The sequence below is a fragment of the Nansenia antarctica genome, assembly GCF_963989245.1.
Source record: "Nansenia antarctica genome assembly, chromosome: 11".
NCBI lineage: Eukaryota > Metazoa > Chordata > Actinopteri > Argentiniformes > Microstomatidae > Nansenia > Nansenia antarctica.
In genome coordinates, this window is record NC_137681.1 from 25,543,651 (window position 1) to 25,563,650 (window position 20,000).

A 20,000-nucleotide genomic window follows, 5' to 3' on the forward strand; every position below is an offset into this window, starting at 1 on the left:
TGTTCACACAGGTCCCCTGGGACCACACACACACACACACACACTTCCCCGACGCATGTTTACAAGGAAGCCACAGCAGAGTTTAACTCCAGGCTCAGCCATTGTTTAAAAAAGCAGAGTAAGAAAGACTAGGAAGGATATGACCGTAGACGGACTGTCAGAGACCCAGCAGTGTCTCAGTGAAATGGTAAATGGACTGACTTATATAGTTATATATACTTATATAGATACACTTATATAGCGCCTTATTCCAAAGTGCTTTACAACGGCCTCTCGTTCACCCGTTCACACACACACTCACACACCAATGGTGGCAAGCTACCATGCACATGCACACACACACACACACACACACACACACACACTGACACACACCGCAGGCAAAACCCCTCATGTTTAGGAGTTCATTCCAGTCCACAGGCTTGGCCTTGCTGTCGAACTCCCAGAAGAACATCAAGAGAGACGTGTTTGGAAGACCTACAAAGAGCTGTGTGTGACCGCAGTGTGTGTGTGTGTGTGTGTGTGTGTGTGTGTGACCGCAGGGTCTGGTGGCTCTGAGGCGGGGTGAGACCACACCAGGGCAAGGGCGTTTCTCAACGAGACCACGCACAGAGACAGAGGGGCGGAGCACTCAGGGTTCACTCATAGGGCTTTCACACCGGCAAAGAACCGTGCCGGTTCGCGTTCGGAAACCTCTGAACCTTGGTGCTGTCTGGCGAACGAGCCCGCGTTCATACCAGTGTAACCTGAACCATCCGCGTCATCAACGCTGGGTGATGAAGGGGCGGGATAAACAAAACAATTCACAACTAGATGGCAACTACTTCACTGGAAAAGAGGATAATATCTTCCACTACTAAAGTATCTGAAATAAACACAATTTTCTGTGAAACAAAACAAAAGACTTTCTATATGCGTTCTTTTACTAATCAGCTGCTCCATTACTGGAATAGAAATGGCTTACGAAATTCGCGTTCGCGCATGTCCGCGCGCGTGTGCGTGTGTGTGTTTGCTGAGCATGTGAGGAAGATAGAGAGAATAATGACACTTTTGATATTGTTTTTGATCACTAATGATTAGATTTAGATTAGATTACATTTTGTCTACTTCCTCCTTGCTGGTCTCTGCAGCCTAGAATAGGACACACCCACTGACGACGTGACTGTTCTACGTTTTGGTTCGCGCTTGAGAACCACTATTTTTTGGTGCCCGCTGCGAACCAACTTTTCAGGTTCCGAACCAATTGAGCTTCGGTCTGAACGCGCCGCCCGGTTCCAGACGGCACGGTTCTTTGCCGGTGTGAAAGCCCTAATAGTATAGTACAGCTGGAGGCCCTGTAGAACTGTAGAACTGTAGAACTAGAACTGTAGAACTGTAGAACTGTAGAACTGTAGAACTGTAGAACTAGAACTGTAGAACTAGAACTGTAGAACTGTAGAACTGTAGAACTAGAACTGTAGAACTAGAACTGTAGAACTGTAGAACTGTAGAACTAGAACTGTAGAACTGTAGAACTGTAGAACTAGAACTGTAGAACTGTAGAACTGTAGAACTAGAACTGTAGAACTGTAGAACTGTAGAACTGTAGTACTGTAGAACTAGAACTGTAGAAGTAGAACTGTAGAACTAGAACTGTAGAACTAGAACTGTAGATCTGTAGAACTGTAGAACTGTAATCTGTAGAACTGTAGATCTGTAGAAATTTAGAAATGTAGATCTGTAAAACTAAAACTGTAGAACTGCAGAATCTGAAGAATCTGCTGGGTAGTGGTGGTCTCGTGCAGTGGTTCTCAACCCTCTCCTCGGGGCGCCCCAGCCTCACCACATGTCTGATCTGTTCCACCACCAGCACACCTGATTCAACTAATCAAGCAATTATGGTTCGATTCAACTAATCAAGTACAAAGCAATTATGGTTTGATTCAACTAATCAAGTACAAAGCAATTATGGTTTGATTCAACTAATCAAGTACAAAGCAATTATGGTTTGTACTTGATTAGTTGAATTAGGTGAGCTGGTGGTGGAACAGATGAAACATGTGGAGCGGCTGGGGCGCCCCGAGGAGAGGGTTGAATACCACTGGTCTAGTGGATAGTGAGTTGGACTGCTGATCGGAAGGTTGTCAGTTCAAATCCCGCCCGGGAACACCACCACTAGTGTGCCCTTGAGTAAGACACGTAGCCCTCAATTACTCCAGGGGCAACGTCCCTGTAATCTATCATTGTAAATTGCTTTGGATTAAAAGCGTTGTCTGCTAAATGGCAAAATGTGTAGAAGTGTGGAACTCCTCTGTAGCAGTAATAGAATAGGTTCTGGAACCGTTGTCCTGCTCCTCTCTGGATCCTGACAGGCAGTGAATCACCAGGGGGAGATGTGGTTTAGCGGTGCGCATCTCTGCCTCGAACAAGGAAATAGGAGCCGGGTGGGAAGTTTGGGGGAGACTGTGGGTGGTGCTGGAAGGAAGAGTACTCTGTCAGCTTGAAGAGAGAGAGACGAGTGTTTACCTTAGCAGGAGGCCCTCCATGTTGGATTGGCGAACCCTCCAATGAAAGAAAACACACAGGGTGGAACTAGATCTTACAGGCTCAGTCATTATACTGGACAGGCCTCCTCTGTTTGGATTCATTTGGTCATTAAGTAAAAAATAAACCGATGAAATGTGTGATTTTCATTAAGTGTCCTTAAATACCTTGTTCACAACGATCACAATCACGTGTAACAGCACACACACACACACACACACACACACACACACACACCTCCTAGTAACATCAAAAGCCTCAGCACAGCGTGGCTTCAATAGAGTCATTGTGATTAACAAAGGCCGGATGGAGTGAAAACCACAACGGTAAGATAATTAGCGGGAGCTTTTTATGGATGTAAATAAATGTTGTTTTTATATAATAGTAGCAAGAGTGTTATGCAATCTCACAGGATACAGTAGTCATGTGCTCTGTTACCTAGAAAATGTGAGCTGCCGTAGTATTGGCTGGCTACAACGCTACACCTGCTTCACCTGGCTACAACGCTACACCTGCTTCACCTGGCTACAACGCTACACCTGCTTCACCTGGCTACAACGCTACACCTGCTTCACCTGGCTACAACGCTACACCTGCTTCACCTGGCTACAACGCTACACCTGGCTACAATGCAAACCCTGCTTCACCTGGCTACAATGCAAACCCTGCTTCACCTGGCTACATTGCTACACCTGCTTCACCTGGCTACAACGCTACACCTGCTTCACCTGGCTACAACGCTACACCTGCTTCACCTGGCTACAATGCAAACCCTGCTTCACCTGGCTACAACGCTACGCCTGCTTCACCTGGCTACAATGCAAACCCTGCTTCACCTGGCTACAATGCAAACCCTGCTTCACCTGGCTACAATGCAAACCCTGCTTCAGGAGTCAAATCCAAACTCAGGACTCACCCATTTTGGGGGGAGACTGTGGGGGAGACTGGGTGACTTTGGAAAGAATATGGGTGAGTCGTGGGAGATTATGGGGGAGACTGTGGGGGAAGGAGACAGGTGAGAGGTGACAGGTCAGGTGACAGGTCAGGTGAGAGGTCAGGTGACAGGTCAGGTGTCAGGTGAGAGGTCAGGTGACAGGTCAGGTGTCAGGTGAGAGGTCAGGTGACAGGTCAGGTGTCAGGTGAGAGGTCAGGTGACAGGTGAGAGGTCAGGTGACAGGTGAGAGGTCAGGTGAGATGTCAGGTGACAGGTCAGGTGAGAGGTGAGAGGTGAGAGGTCAGGTGACAGGTCAGGTGAGAGGTCAGGTGACAGGTCAGGTGAGAGGTGAGAGGTCAGGTGACAGGTCAGGTGACAGGTGAGATGTCAGGTGACAGGTCAGGTGAGAGGTGACAGGTCAGGTGAGAGGTCAGGTGAGAGGTGAGAGGTCAGGTGACAGGTCAGGTGACAGGTGAGAGGTCAGGTGACAGGTCAGGTGAGAGGTGACAGGTCAGGTGAGAGGTCAGGTGACAGGTCAGGTGTCAGGTGAGAGGTGAGAGGTCAGGTGACAGGTCAGGTGACAGGTGAGAGGTCAGGTGAGAGGTCAGGTGACAGGTCAGGTGTCAGATGAGAGGTGAGAGGTCAGGTGACAGGTGAGGTGAGAGGTCAGGTGACAGGTCAGGTGTCAGGTGAGAGGTGAGAGGTCAGGTGACAGGTCAGGTGACAGGTCAGGTGACAGGTGAGAGGTCAGGTGACAGGTCAGGTGTCAGGTGAGAGGTGAGAGGTCAGGTGACAGGTCAGGTGACAGGTGAGAGGTCAGGTGAGAGGTCAGGTGAGAGGTGAGAGGTCAGGTGACAGGTGAGAGGTCAGGTGACAGGTCAGGTGACAGGTGAGAGGTGAGAGGTCAGGTGACAGGTGAGAGGTCAGGTGACAGGTCAGGTGAGAGGTGACAGGTGAGAGGTCAGGTGACAGGTCAGGTGACAGGTCAGGTGAGAGGTGAGAGGTCAGGTGAGAGGTCAGGTGACAGGTGAGAGGTCAGGTGATGACATCAGCAGCACCTTTTCCCCCCCACCTCTCCCTCCTCCTACTAACGATGCTAACACCCCTTCCAAACTCTCTCCTCGACACTCGGTCTCTGGCTTGTCATCTTTTTCCCCCCTCTCCCCCGATGAGATTCTCACACTTATCACATCACAGCTTCACCTGGCTACAATGCAAACCCTGCTTCACCTGGCTACAACGCTACACCTGCTTCACCTGGCTACAATGCAAACCCTGCTTCACCTGGCTACAACGCTACGCCTGCTTCACCTGGCTACAATGCAAACCCTGCTTCACCTGGCTACAACGCTACACCTGCTTCACCTGGCTACAATGCAAACCCTGCTTCACCTGGCTACAACGCTACGCCTGCTTCACCTGGCTACAACGCTACACCTGCTTCACCTGGCTACAATGCAAACCCTGCTTCACCTGGCTACAATGCAAACCCTGCCTCACCTGGCTACAATGCAAACCCTGCTTCGGGAGTCAAATCCAAACTCAGGACTCACCCATTTTGGGGGGAGACTGTGGGGGAGACTGGGTGACTTTGGAAAGAATATGGGTGAGTCGTGGGAGATTATGGGGGAGACTGTGGGGGAAGGAGACAGGTGAGAGGTGACAGGTGAGAGGTCAGGTGACAGGTGACAGGTCAGGTGACAGGTGAGAGGACAGGTCAGGTGTCAGGTGAGAGGTCAGGTGAGAGGTCAGGTGAGAGGTCAGGTGACAGGTCAGGTGACAGGTCAGGTGTCAGGTGAGAGGTCAGGTGACAGGTCAGGTGACAGGTGAGAGGTGACAGGTCAGGTGACAGGTCAGGTGACAGGTGAGAGGTGACAGGTCAGGTGACAGGTCAGGTGTCAGGTGAGAGGTGAGAGGACAGGTCAGGTGACAGGTGAGAGGTCAGGTGACAGGTGAGAGGTCAGGTGACAGGTGAGAGGTCTGGTGACATGTCAGGTGAGAGGTGAGAGGTCAGGTGACAGGTCAGGTGACAGGTGAGAGGTCAGGTGAGAGGTGACAGGTGAGAGGTCAGGTGACAGGTCAGGTGACAGGTCAGGTGAGAGGTGAGAGGTCAGGTGAGAGGTCAGGTGACAGGTGAGAGGTCAGGTGACAGGTCAGGTGATGACATCAGCAGCACCTTTTCCCCCCCACCTCTCCCTCCTCCTACTAACGATGCTAACACCCCTTCCAAACACTCTCCTCGACACTCGGTCTCTGGCTTGTCATCTTTTCCCCCCCTCTCCCCCGATGAGATTCTCACACTTATCACATCAAAGCGGGCAACCACATGCCCTCTTGATCCCATCCCCTCCCCTCTTCTCCAATCCATTTCCACCGACATCCTTCCTTACCTTACCACCCTAATCAACTCCTCCCTATCCACAGGATCTGTCCCAGCGGCCTTCAAAATAGCCAGAGTCAAGCCCCTCCTCAAGAAACCTACCCTTGACCCTTCATCTGTCCACAATTACAGACCTGTATCCCTTCTCTCCTTCCCTTCCAAACAACTGACTGACTATCTCCGGAAGATGGAACACTTAGACCCCCACCAATCCGGCTTCAAGGCTGGGCACTCCACTGAGACTGCGCTCCTTGCTGTCACAGAAGCCCTCCACTCTGCCCAAGCTTCCTCCCTCTCCTCTGTTCTCATTCTCCTTGACCTGTCTGCTGCCTTCGACACAGTCAATCACCAGATCCTTCTCTCCATCCTATCAGAACTGGGCATCTCTGGCACCGCACACTCCTGGTTTTCTTCCTACCTGGCGGGCCGCTCCTACCAGGTGACCTGGAGAGAATCGCTGTCTTCTCCACGAACCCTCTCCACTGGGGTACCCCAGGGTTCTGTCCTAGGGCCCCTACTTTTCTCTCTCTACACCAAGTCTCTTGGCTCGGTAATCTCTTCACACGGGCTCTCCTACCACAGCTACGCAGACGACACTCAACTCTTCCTGTCCTTCCCCCCGTCTGATGTACACGTGGCAACCCGTATCTCTGCATGTCTCGCTGACATTTCAACTTGGATGGCTGACCACCATCTCAAGCTCAATCTTAACAAGACCGAGCTCCTCTTCATCCCCGGGAAAGCCTGCCCTCTCCAAGACTTCTCTATCACAGTGGAGAACTCTACTGTAACCCCCTCCCTGACAGCCAAGAATCTTGGAGTGATCTTGGATAACCGACTATCCTGTGCGGAGAACATTGCAGCAACGGCTCGCTCCTGCAGATTCTTCCTCTACAACATCAGAAGGATACGACCATTCCTTACCAGAGAGGCAGCGCAACTCTTGACCCAGGCACTGGTCATCTCCCGCCTGGATTACTGCAACGTACTCCTGGCTGGTCTCCCCGCCTACGCCATTAGACCTCTGCAGCTCATCCAGAACGCTGCTGCACGTCTGGTATTCAACCTCCCCAAATACTCTCATGTCACCCCTCTCCTTCGCACCCTGCACTGGCTCCCGGTAGCAGCTCGCATCCGATTCAAGACCCTGGTGCTTGCATATCAGGCAGCTAAAGGGACAGCCCCTGCCTACCTGAAGGAAATGGTAACCCCCCAAACTCCAGCCCGCTCCTCCACCTCGGCTGGCCGACTGGCCCCACCACCTCTGCACAGCAGTCGTGCTGCCCGATCACGTCTCTTCACAACTCTGGCTCCACGCTGGTGGAATGAGCTCCCCACGGCTGTCAGAACGGCAGAGTCACTACCCATCTTCCGTCGTAGACTGAAGACCCACCTCTTCAGGTTACACCTTAACTGCTCCTCCTGAGACATCTTCTGCCCCTCAGCACTACGTCTCCTAAAGACGCCCGCTTTCCCCTCTACTGTGTCCCTAAGAACTTCTATCGCCCCCTTTGTACTGCTTCTCTGTTCCTCCAGTATTAAAAAAAAAAAAAAGGCGGTAGAAGAAGGTTTCTCCTTCTATCAGTGGCCCCGGGCCTGAGCTAGATTACTCTTCCTGCCACAAATGGTGGACTTATGATTCACATGCTTAGCACTCAAATGTATTGATTGTAAGTCGCTTTGGAATAAGGCGTCTGCTAAATGCCAAAAATGTAAATGAGGTGACAAGTGACAGGTCAGGTGACAGGTGAGAGGTGAGAGGTCAGGTGACAGGTCAGGTGACAGGTGAGGTGACAGGTCAGGTGACAGGTCAGGTGACAGGTCAGGTGACAGGTGAGAGGTCAGGTGACAGGTCAGGTGACAGGTGAGAGGTCAGGTGACAGGTCAGGTGACAGGTGAGGTCTTACCTGGAAGTTCCCCACCATGATGAGTCCGGCAGCACAGATCCAGCAGGTGGAGAGGCCCGCCGTGTTCAACACACAGTTCTGATGCTTCTCTATCACATGGGCATACCTCAGCAGGCCTATCAGGACCACTGGGGGAGGGGGGGGGGGAGAGAGAGATAGAGAGAGAGAGAGAGAGAGAGAGAGAGAGAGAAAGGGAGGGGGAGAGAGAAGGGGAGGGGGAGAGAGAGAAGGAGAGGAGGAGGAGAGGAGGGGGAAGGAGAGAGAGGGAGGGGGAGAGAGACAAGAACACAAACAAAGAGGTTAGAGGGAATATTTATAGTCAGATGTAGTACACTGGTCACACACACACACACACCAACACACACACCAACTTCTCAGAATTGCAGTCAGAGACACTTAAGTTGTTTATTTCTTGGGCATTCTCCCAGTTTCCCTCCTTTGACTGACACTTCCTGTTCCCAGTTGCTAGGGCTGGATTATCTTCTTTAACAGGAACGTTCGTTCGTAAAACAACAACAAAGTGCTTAAAAAAAAAAGGCGCCTGGTAATTTACCCCACGGGACATTCCCCCTGGACCAGATTCAGAGCGCTCGTTTACCCTCCTCGTCGATCACAAGCCACTGAGCTTTTCATTAAGTCTGTCACAAAAGAAAAGGCTAGAAGAAAACACTCCTTCTAGAAAACGCTCCTTCTCGAAAATCCTCCTTCTAGAAAATCCTCCTTCTAGAAAACACTCCTTCTAGAAAATCCTCCTTCTAGAAAACGCTCCTTCTAGAAAATCCTCCTTCTAGAAAATGCTCCTTCTAGAAAATGCTCCTTCTAGAAAATCCTCCTTCTAGAAAATCCTCCTTCTAGAAAATGCTCCTTCTAGAAAACACTCCTCCTAGAAAACGCTCCTTCTAGAAAACGCTCCTTCTAGAAAACGCTCCTTCTACAAAACACTCCTTCTAGAAAACGCTCCTTCTAGAAAACGCTCCTTCTAGAAAACGCTCCTTCTAGAAAATGCTCCTTCTAGAAAACGCTCCCCCTGTAGTTCTTGGAGGAGGATTTGTCTGTGACGAATGTTTCTCCCGCTTGCCAGAGTGGTACGTTGAGAAGGGCTCAGCTAGCGTAGCGAGGACTGCACATGCTCACGTCCTGGGCCGAGGCCTGGCGGGATGTGGAGAATCACAGTGTGTGCAGATTCCTGCTGGATGTTTACCGAACCGGCCGATCGAGAGTTCACTGCTGCAGCAGACAGAACAGTTCCAACAGCAGCAAACTGTTCTCCCACAATCCCGTCTGATGAACGTGGTGTGTTCACATCTGGGGCCCATCACACCGCAGAATGTGTGTGTGTTGTGTGTGTGTGCGTGCGTGTGTGTGTGTGTATGTATACCCGTATGTATGTGTGTGTGTGTGTATGTACCCGTATGTGTGTGTGTGTGTGTGTGTGTGTGTGTGTGTGTGTGTGTGTGTGTGCGCACGTATGTGTGCGTGTGTGCACGTGTGCACAGTCCATCCCTTTGATGATGAAGCATCAGTGTGCTAACATGTTTGCCTGATTTGTTGGTGGACTCGCTGGTTAGGACACAGAGAGGGGGGTGACCTCGCTGGTCTGTGGGGGTGTTTGGGGGTCTGTGGGGGTGTATGGGGGTGTGTGGGGGTCTGTGGGGGTGTGTTGGGGTCTGTGCGGGTGTGTGGGTGTCTGTGGTGGTGTGTGGGGGTCTGTGGGGGTGTCTGGGGGTCTGTGCGGGTGTGTGGGGGTCTGTGGGGGTGTCTGGGGGTCTGTGCGGGTGTCTGGGGGTCTGTGCGGGTGTCTGGGGGTCTGTGCGGGTGTGTGGGGGTCTGTGCGGGTGTCTGGGGGTCTGTGCGGGTGTGTGGGGGTCTGTGGGGGTCTTTGGGGGTGTCTGGGGGTGTGTGGGGGTCTGTGGGGGGTCTGACCTCCATTATCATCCTTCCTATCACAGCTCACACCACGCCGCACTGCTAAACACACTCTCACAGTACTGCATGTCCTCAAACACCAGTTTGGTTTGTTTTGTTGGGGGAGGGAAAAGCTTTGGGGAAATGGGGAAAGCTTTTAAGTGAGCCTGATTTCCGAAGGTGTGTGTCTGTGTGTGTGTGTGTGTGTGTGTGTGTGTGTGTGTGTGTGTGTGTGCGTCCACACCCTGACTCTTGAAGTGATTCAAACACAACAGGAGCTGAAGTTCAGAGTGTGGCGACTTCCACTAGAAACAGTAAACATGACCGTGTGTCCTGTTCTCTACGACCCCCGAACCCTGACCTTCCTCTCTCGTTAACGACAGATCTCCGATGACATCTGATGACATCACAGTCTCTGTTAACCAATAGCCACGCTGGGTTTGTTTATACTTTCAGGGTCATTGACAGTACACGGCACAGAGGAGAACACTGTTGCAATCTTCGTCCGAGGAGTCAATGTTTGAATTCCTACGTCCCGTTTATGAAATTATTTTTCAAAAAAACATGTGGCATGGAAGTCCATAAGAACTGGGCTCAATGGATGAAACATGTTGTTTAAGAAATTGAAAATGAATGATATTTACGACATTTCTTACTTGTTGAAGAATGAATAACAAACGTTAAACAGTTCAACCATCTCTTGGTTATGAACCAGAAGTCATAAACTACTAGGGAGTACAGCAACACACTCCACTGCCAGCCTATGAGATATACAGTATTACACCCACAGGGAAAACAGCAGAGAGAGACAGGTTAATGGCCGTTTTAAACACACACTGCCTTCCAGCCTTTTCTCAGAAGAACCTATAAGAAACACAAAGTGCTGTGGTGAGCGATGCCCTGTACTCTAGGGATGCACCGAAATGAAAATTCTTGGCCGAGGCCGAAGCCGAATTTAAGGAAACACTTGGCCGAATACCGAATACCGAATACCGAATGTGTATCGGCAGTTTTTAATTTTATCATTGCATAAACTAAATACATTTAGCTTTTTATTCATGCTTCTCAAAGAAAGAAATTGAGATTGAAAAAAAATAACTTTTATTGAACATTCCAGCAGACATCAGTCTATACCAACAAAGCACAATAAATAAAATAAATCTGTCAAATTAAATGTTTTTGTTTTCCCTGAATAGCTGCTGAAAGAAAATCTTTGTAGGCCTACAACAAAAAAGTGCATTGGGATAAAAGTGCTTTGAGCCTACTTTTTACTAGGCTACTTCTTTTCGTAAAAGACCATATTTAACATTTTAACAAAAACAGATATGCGTCTGTAACTTTATACAGTACTAGACTCCATATGTGTCTGTGTTATGTCTTTATACTGTACTAGACTCTATGTGTCTGTGTTATGTCTTTATATGCGAGTAAACGTTTTATACACCATCGTTTCATCAAATACCACCACTAGGGAAACGAAATTCCCATGGGATTTCTTGTTACATTACACGGAAGTCAGTTTTTTTTGACGACGGGTGCGTTCCTAAAATCGCTCTGAGAGCGTCGGAGCGCACACGGGGTACAACGTCATAGAGCGACCGAGTGATTTGATTGGAGAAGAGCCATTCCGTGAGCGCTGATCAGATTTCCAGAGCGAATCTATGAACGCACCCGATGTTACCGCGCACTTCCTGTACTCTTAAGGGCTCTGCACACAGCGTGCGATTTCTGTTGCGCGTCAACATTCCATTTTGAAGTTTGAATGGAAGTCTATGAGAACATCGCATTTCAACACACACGGCAGCGATTTTAATCGCACGGCGAAAATTCGATTCCATTCATTTTGAATGGGAAAAGGCACGAATTTGACAGTGCGACAAAACTCTATGATGCCAGCATCCGGCTCCCTCCTGGGGCGGGGATCGAACCAGCGACCTATCGATTGCTGGCCGGCCTCTCTAACCTAATCACCTAACCGGTGATGTCTTGTACATGAATGCCTCTGCTACCTCTCTTCAACATTTTACCATGGCGCGTTAAGATTCATAACAGGCTGTAAACCCCTTATACATCACTGTGTGCTATACTCTCTGGTTAACTGGTCATCTCTCTCTATCCGCCGAACCCTTCACTGGTATACTTTCATTTACAAATCCATCCTTGGTCTGCTCCCCTCCTACCTTTCTAACCACCTGTCACGCAAGCAATCCGTCTACGGCCTTCGCACACAGGACATCATCACATACTCCATCCCCTTGGTCCGGACCATGAAAGGCAAAAAGGCGTTCTCATTTGCAGCCCCTTCCTCTTGGAATTCATTACAGCAGAGTCTGAAACTGTCTCAGCTGATCCCTCTTTCCAGTTTCAAGCTCTTGCTGAGAGGCATACAGTGCAAGTCCATGATTTGTTCTTGCTATTAAGTTGACCCTCCCTTTTGCCCATTACTGACCCTCCCTGTCCCTAGATCTTTAGCTGTCTAGTTTTAGGTTTTTGTAGTTTTAGTTTAGTTTTAGATTATCTTAGACTGTTTTAGACTAGTTTTAGTTTTAGACTATGTAGTTTTAGTTTAGTTTTAGTCTAGTATATTGACGGAAAGTTTCGATTATCTTAGACTATTTTAGACTAGTTTTAGTTTTAGACTATGTCGTTTTTAGTTTAGTTTTTAGACTATGTAGGCCAGGTTTTGTATTGCATTTGTTTGTGGTGGATGTTGTATGCCTGTGAACAGGTCACACTTGAAAATGAGCCCTTGGGTCTCAATGTGTTTTTTACCTGTATAAATAAAGGTAAAAAAAATATTTAAAAAACTCCAGGCTACCTGCCTCTCTAACCTCTAGGCTACCTGCCTCTCTAACTCCTAGGCTACCTGCCTCTCTAACCTCTAGGCTACCTGCCTCTCTAACCTCTAGACCACCTGCCTCTCTAACCTCTAGGCTACCTGCCTCTGTAACCTCTAGACTACCTGCCTCTCTAACCTCTAGACTACCTGCCTCTCTAACCTCTAGGCTACCTGCCTCTCTAACCTCTAGACTACCTGCCTCTCTAACCTCTAGACTACCTGCCTCTCTAACCTCTAGACTACCTGCCTCTCTAACCTCTAGGCTACCTGCCTCTCTAACCTCTAGGCTACCTGCCTCTCTAACCTCTAGACTACCTGCCTCTCTAACCTCTAGACTACCTGCCTCTCTAACCTCTAGACTACCTGCCTCTCTAACCTCTAGACTACCTGCCTCTCTAACCTCTAGACTACCTGCCTCTCTAACCTCTAGGCTACCTGCCTCTCTAACCTCTAGACTACCTGCCTCTCTGCCTCTCTAACCTCTAGACTACCTGCCTCTCTAACCTCTAGGCTACCTGCCTCTCTAACCCCTAGACTACCTGCCTCTCTAACCTCTAGACTACCTTCCTCTCTAACCTCTAGGCTACCTGCCTCTCTAACCCCTAGACTACCTGCCTCTCTAACCTCTAGACTACCTGCCTCTCTAACCCCTAGGCTACCTGCCTCTCTAACCCCTAGGCTACCTGCCTCTCTAACCCCTAGGCTACCTGCCTCTCTAACCTCTAGACTACCTGCCTCTCTAACCCCTAGACTACCTGCCTCTCTAAACTGGTCTGACTCGGTGATTATGGTGCATAGAGAGCCACAGTGTAACAGTGTTGTGTCTCTCTGGGTGGTGTGTTCAGCAGGCCACTGTAGTTCATTAACCCGGCTGGTTCCTCCAAAACAAACGACTATTTAAGCCTTTGTGAAGCCTTCATGGGGCAAACGCTTCACAAATCATTCATGAGCAAAACTCTTAAATCGTTGCCTCCTTCTATATACAGTAGCATGACATTTGCTTACAAATGATTTGTGAATAATTCCATGACTAATTAATAGGGGCTGTGAGGGGCTGTTTTTTTGTTGTTGTTTTATTTCTTTTTAAAGTGGGACCAAAACTCTTCTCCAGCCTAACCAGTGGTTTTAGTGGTTTGTAAATGGAGTGACTTATATAGACTGACTTATATAGCGCCTTATTCCAAAGCTCTTTACAACGGCTTCTCATTCACCCATTCACACACACATTCACACACCAATGGCAGCAAGCTACCATGCAAGGCGCCGGCCCGATCATTGGGAGCAATTTGGGGTTCAGTGTCTTGCCCGAGGACACCTCGACATGTTGCCAGCCCGGGTTCAAAACCGCCAACCTGCCGACCTTGCGATCGTTAGACGCCGGCTCTACCTCCTGAGCCACAGCCCCTCCGATGTTTGTGTTGTTGGAGTGTGTGTATGTGTGTACGTGTGTGTGTGTACGTGTGTGTGTACGTGATCACTGGCACTTTGTGTTGCATTCTTCTGACCGCGACACGACGACATGAGAAAGCTTTGTCCAAACAAACTCCACCATGGGGGGCATCAAAATGGACAGCTTGATAAGAATGTTATGTAACTAAGCACCACTTCAAAACCAGCCCGTTGTCACTTTGAACTCAACGAAACTTGTGTTTTGTTATGTGAGGATATCAATTGTCTGGCTGGTCCATAGTTAACACTAGAACAGCCGTGCCTTTTTTACCTACTATAAGAGCCGCCCCAGGGGTCAAATGACCATAGACTTCACAATGGGAAGCTGCTATTTACACACAACGACCACTAGTTGGCGCGTCTTGTAAATTAGCCTACCTCCTACACAGAAAAACTGCAAAATAGCTTTATCCTAGCTTATACTGATGTGATTTTGAAAATGTAAGGATACCGGGTGGTAGAACGCACATAATCTAGGAAAAGTCATGAAAGGAGGGTCCTGAAATTTGATCCAACTGCAAAGGTATACATTTGTTGGTACTCAAATGACTCCACTCATGCCTGTTCTAGTTAAGAGACTCCAGGAATTATGAAAACACACACATACAGTACAATTCCCTTTCTTGTGTCCTTGTGATGTACCCAGAAGGGTCTATTTTCATACTGTGTGTGTTCCCGTGGCACAGAGTTAGACACACTACACCCAACCTGAATGGGGAAACTCTACCAGCTTTGGCTTTAATAAGATAATCACAGACTGCTTTGGGCTTCCAATTTAGTCCTTCTATGGTCAATTCTTGGACAGGCAAAAGGTTATAAAAACATAATTTGCCCCCCCCCCCCAAAATAAACAACCCAAATAAACTCTACACTCTTTTTGAGCTTTGAACCCTGAACAAAACAACCAATAATAGCTGGTTTGAAGAGGGTTTGGCCAGGGGTCAGGCTGCTGCTTATAGACCACAGTGAACAAAGGGCCAGGATGGGGCCCACACAGGGACATGTCAGGGACACGGAGGAGCGTTCACTGCACTGAGGGGTGACAGGGTGAGAGGGGGGTGAGAGGGGTGAGATGGGTGACAGAGGTGATGGGTGAGAGACACACACACACACACACACACACACACACAGACACTCACACTCACACTCACACACTCACACTCACACTCACACTCACACACTCACACTCACACTCACACTCACACTCACACTCACACTAACACTCACACTCACACTCACACACTCACACACTCACACACTCACACACTCACACTCACACTCACACTCACACTCACACTCACACTCACACTCACACACACACACACACACAGGAGGAGGTACAGGGCGGTAGGACATGAGGGATGACACGACAGTGGGAACATTTCACAGACCTGGGTGTAAACAACAGGAGTGGTGGGAGAGGTCCTGTACACAGGGGCATTCACAACATTGAGGCATTCACCACAGAACAGGCGTGGGGGGCTGTCCAAGATGAGAGGAACAGCAGTCTACTCATAATGCATTGTTTCCCATTAATGACCTAGACTGTGGCGGCGCAGCCACAGTTTTATAACGTCACACACTCACACACTTAAGACTACTTCTGTATGTCAGCGCACAGCCCGTGTAGGGAGCGAGAACCTTGCTCGCGCTGTTGGGGGAAAGTGTTGGAGAACCTTGTACACGCTGTCAATGTCGTGTTTTGACCAAATTGTTTACTAGAGCACAAAATTGTTGACAAGAACACAAGGTTTTTTCCATAGATCTATCTGTCCTCTTAATTGTTCCTTTCAAAGTGCCACCAGATTGATGCATTTCACTTTTAAAATGTTTAAAACTTCCCGAGAGGGTCAGAAGACCACCCAACACAGCCTGACAAACCCCTGTGGGAAACCCTGTAGTGGCTGTGATGAGGCCTGACCCCTGACCCCCTCACACGTCATAACATCAACCTACCCATGAAGGACCCGGTGCTGCAGATGAGACTGAAGAAGCAGCTCTCAGGGGGAAGCGTCCCGCATTTACTGTGATAGAAACACAGAGGGAGGGAGTGGGGGGGGGGGGGGGGGGGGGGCATTGTAACATTGTAACATTGTGTGAAACCAAACCAAACCACACATTATCTGACGCACACATACATGTACAGTACCAGTCAAAAGTTTAGACACACTTCCTCATTCAAGTGAATGGTAAAGGCTGTCCAAACATCGTGTACAGGTTTTTACTTTTGCCTGCTTGCGGCTCTGTCAGTATTGATTGATTGATTGATTGATTGATTGATTGACTGAGAATGTTTGTTATGTGAAGCGCATTGAGTTGCATCTTGTAAGAAATGCGCTATACAAATAAAACTTGATTTGATTTTGATTTGATTTTGACTGGTACTGTAAACGTCCATACGGACACACACACAGTCACCTACAGGTGTAAACATAGCTCTGGTAAACAAGGCCAAGCGTGTTGTTATGAGCTGTGTCTGCAGGGACGATAACATTTGATGTTTGCTGACTCAGCATGTGGACGTCTGACGGCCTGGGCCATATTCCACAAAGCTCGATAAAGTTCTAAGCCTCGATAAAGTTCTAAGCCTCGAAAATGTTAGCTTGCTTTCGGTGCCATCAATGTGGCTCAAATAATTCGCTGCTTGGTTGAGCTCCTTCTGAGTCAGATATAATTAGCCTGGTCCCGACCAGGCTAAAACACAGGCTATAGTCATCCGTGCGTCAAAAAAGGCTCACAGGCGGAAACTAAACCCTGAACGAAAGTTCCTCATGTGTCTTTTAGGAAATATTAGTTCCCACTTCACACGAGATAGATAGATTAGATAGTTTGATTAGATAGTTTGACTGTGTGATAGATAGATAATTTGATATTTTGAAAGTGTGATCGATCGATAGATAGTTTGATTGTGTGATAGATAACTTGATATTTTGAAAGTGTGATAGATAGATCGATAAAGAAAAGAGTGTAAAAAAAAAAGAAGTAATTGTCTCAACTTGCATTGCTATCATCACAGCGGTCTGGTTGGCATAGTGGTTAAGGCTGCGGACTCGAGTTCCAAAGGTTGCGTGTTCGAGACTTGACTAAGTCATTCATTTTTTTTTTTTTACATTTAACCGAAGATTTCATGCAAAGGTTTCAAACACCATTGTAATCGTGTCAGTTCTTGTAAATTAGCCTGCACCATAATTTTATAGCCTACATACTTTTTTAGATGAGATTTTAGATTAGATTCAGACAACGAAATGCAGTAAAAAGTGCGCCTGAAGAGGGATTTGAACCACCGATATAAAATGACGAATAAATCCTATGGCAGCGGTCGATACCACTAGGCCATTGTGGCGATATGACGGTTTGTAGCCTGCTGCTGATATCACCACAGTAGTAAATATTCATTTATTAAAATATGAACATAACAATAACTGGGGCTAGTATGACCTACGCATTTAATCGGTCAGCAATTTCTTGCCAAACCATTTCCCTCGCCTTGTTAATTGCGGCAGTATTGCACTATTTTACATCTTATTTTTCCGTTTTCATAAAAATCAATAATTCGGAATGCTGCGCAAATGTAGTACCCCTGCAGAGTGGAGTATCTTCATTTCGACAGATCGACACTTCAGGGCTTTTTATGTCTGCGTGCACGCGCCCATATCGAAGATTTGTAAGCCTGTCTTCTGTGAACACTGATGACACAAGGCTGATCCTCATTCGAGGAATCACCTGAGGCTTGAATACCAATCTCGAGGTCCCTGAGCGCCGCATTTAATTATAGCGCAGCTATATTAAGCCACCGTTAGTGGAATATGGCCCTGGTGGACGATCCTCTAAACCACAACAAAGACCTCACTTCCTGTCAGGGACCAGAGGCCTTATCCTCTCTGACAGACAGACAGACAGGCAGACAGGCGGCAGACAGACAGACAGACAGGCAGACAGGCAGATAGACAGACAGAGACAGACAGACAGACATAGAGACAGACAGGCGGCAGACAGACAGACAGACAGACAGAGAGACAGACAGGCAGACAGACAGACAGGCAGACAGGCAGGCAGCAGACAGACAGACAGACAGGCAGGCAGGCAGACAGACAGGCAGACAGGCAGATAGACAGACAGAGACAGACAGACAGACAGACGTACTGCATACTTCCTGTGCCAGAAGGATAAGTATGAGCCTCTCTCTCTCTCACACACACACGCATACAGTACACATGCAAATGGACACACGCACGCAAATGGAGACACACACACACGGAGACACACACACACACACTAATACACACACACACACACACACACACACACACTAATACACGCACACACACACACACACACACACACACACACACACACATACACACACACACACACACACACACACACACACACATTTCTCAGCCAAGGACAAGGTGTGTAGCCATTATTCCTGTTATTCTGTTGGTGTGAAAAGAGTGTGCAGACACGTTACAGGAAGAGAAAGGAGGAAGAGAAAGGAGGGATATGAAAAGCTCAACCATGACAATGAAGATAATGGTACAGATGATAATGATAGAGATTTAGAGAAGCTCCACCACAGACCACAAACTCCCTGCTCTCCACATGGCCTGTTGTGATTGGTCACCTTGGTCACAGTGTGTCCCGGAGATAGATTAGATTGTATAGTGAATAGGACGGAGAGAGCCCATTTACATGTCGTTAGCCTCATAGCATAATTGTCAAATTGTCATAGCAAAAGTCATGCTTCACTTGTGGTCAGCCAAGCCATCTCTGTATGTAGTGTCAAAAATGCCAAATGTCAAAGAGATGACTTGGGCAGATAGTGACTTTGGAATGGAACAAGCATTCTGATAGGCTGATGGCATCATAGGCAATAATGCACAGTGAATCAGCAGTGTTAGGAGAGTAGAGTTAGGCAGATATCTCAATTTGGCCAAAATATGACTTAGGCAATTATGCTATGAGGCTAACGATTTAAATTTTTGGTATTTCGCAGACGCCTTATTCCAAAGCGACTTACAATCGAGTAATTTGACAAGTAAGTGAATCATCTATCCACCAGTCGTAGCAGGAAGAGTAATCTAGCTCAGGCCAGTGGCCATTGGCAGTCGTCGTGATAGAAGAAGAAAGAATGATAGACTGTGTCTCAGGAGACACAGTGCTGGGGGGTAGTAGATGTCTCAGGAGACACAGTGCTGGGGGGTAGTAGATGTCTCAGGAGACACAGTGCTGGGGGGTAGTAGATGTCTCAGGAGACACAGTGCTGGGGGGTAGTAGATGTCTCAGGAGACACAGTGCTGGGGGGTAGTAGGTGTCTCAGGAGGAGCAGTTAAGGTGTAGCCTGAAGAGAAGGGTCTTCACTCTGACGGAAGATTGGGAGAGACTCTGCAGTCCTGACTCCAAACACAACTCTTATCATTCATTTACCACTGCAAACCTCAACTCTTACAGCCAAACTCATATACAGTTAGTACAAAATGTTGTTTACATTTACATTTACATGTTTGGCATTTAGCAGACGCCTTTGCCCAAAGCGACTTACAATCAATACATTTGACTAAGTAAGTGAATCATCTATCCACCAGTCACAGCAGGAAAAAAGTATAGCTTGTTGCTATGCTCAGAGCCAGGGGCCATTGGCAGTCGTCGTGTTAGAAGAAGGCAGATTTCACTTGCTTGGAGTAGTGGTAATTCTGTGGGTGGTAGAGTGTTTTTACAGTTATACGAGTTGTGTATATGAGTTGTGTACGATGTGAAACGTGACGGGTAACTTCGTCTGCCTCTGAGCACAACTCATATAATCTCACATAACTCACACAACTCTTACCGCTTACAGAGTTACCACTCCACGCAAGTAAGCAACATGATGTACTATAGGAGTTTGGCTGTAAGAGTTGGGGTGTGTCACAGCTACAGCTAAACAGAATGACCATCTGACGGTGTTCTCTAGCCCAGTACTGACCTGATGAGAGGGACGTTGTCCAGGGTGCAGCACAGTACAGGACCTCTCTGCAGGGTCAGCTTCTCCTCGCACGACTGGTTATACTGCCTAGAGACACACAG

At 48.1% G+C, this 20,000-nt stretch overlaps 1 protein-coding gene across 3 annotated transcripts in view; it reads right to left on the reverse strand.

Moving 5' to 3' along the window:
* LOC308167413 (transmembrane protein 150A-like) overlaps positions 1-20,000 on the reverse strand; it is a 36,176-nt gene that overhangs the window by 4,655 nt on the left and 11,521 nt on the right. For all 3 annotated transcript variants that reach the window (XM_080541831.1, XM_080541830.1, XM_080541832.1), the window contains 3 exons: positions 19,900-19,986; positions 15,894-15,961; positions 7,745-7,872 (listed from right to left, as the gene is read on the reverse strand). In XM_080541831.1, the coding sequence (XP_080397957.1) occupies positions 7,745-7,872; positions 15,894-15,961; positions 19,900-19,986 (283 nt within the window). The remainder of the gene's footprint in view (positions 1-7,744; positions 7,873-15,893; positions 15,962-19,899; positions 19,987-20,000) is intronic.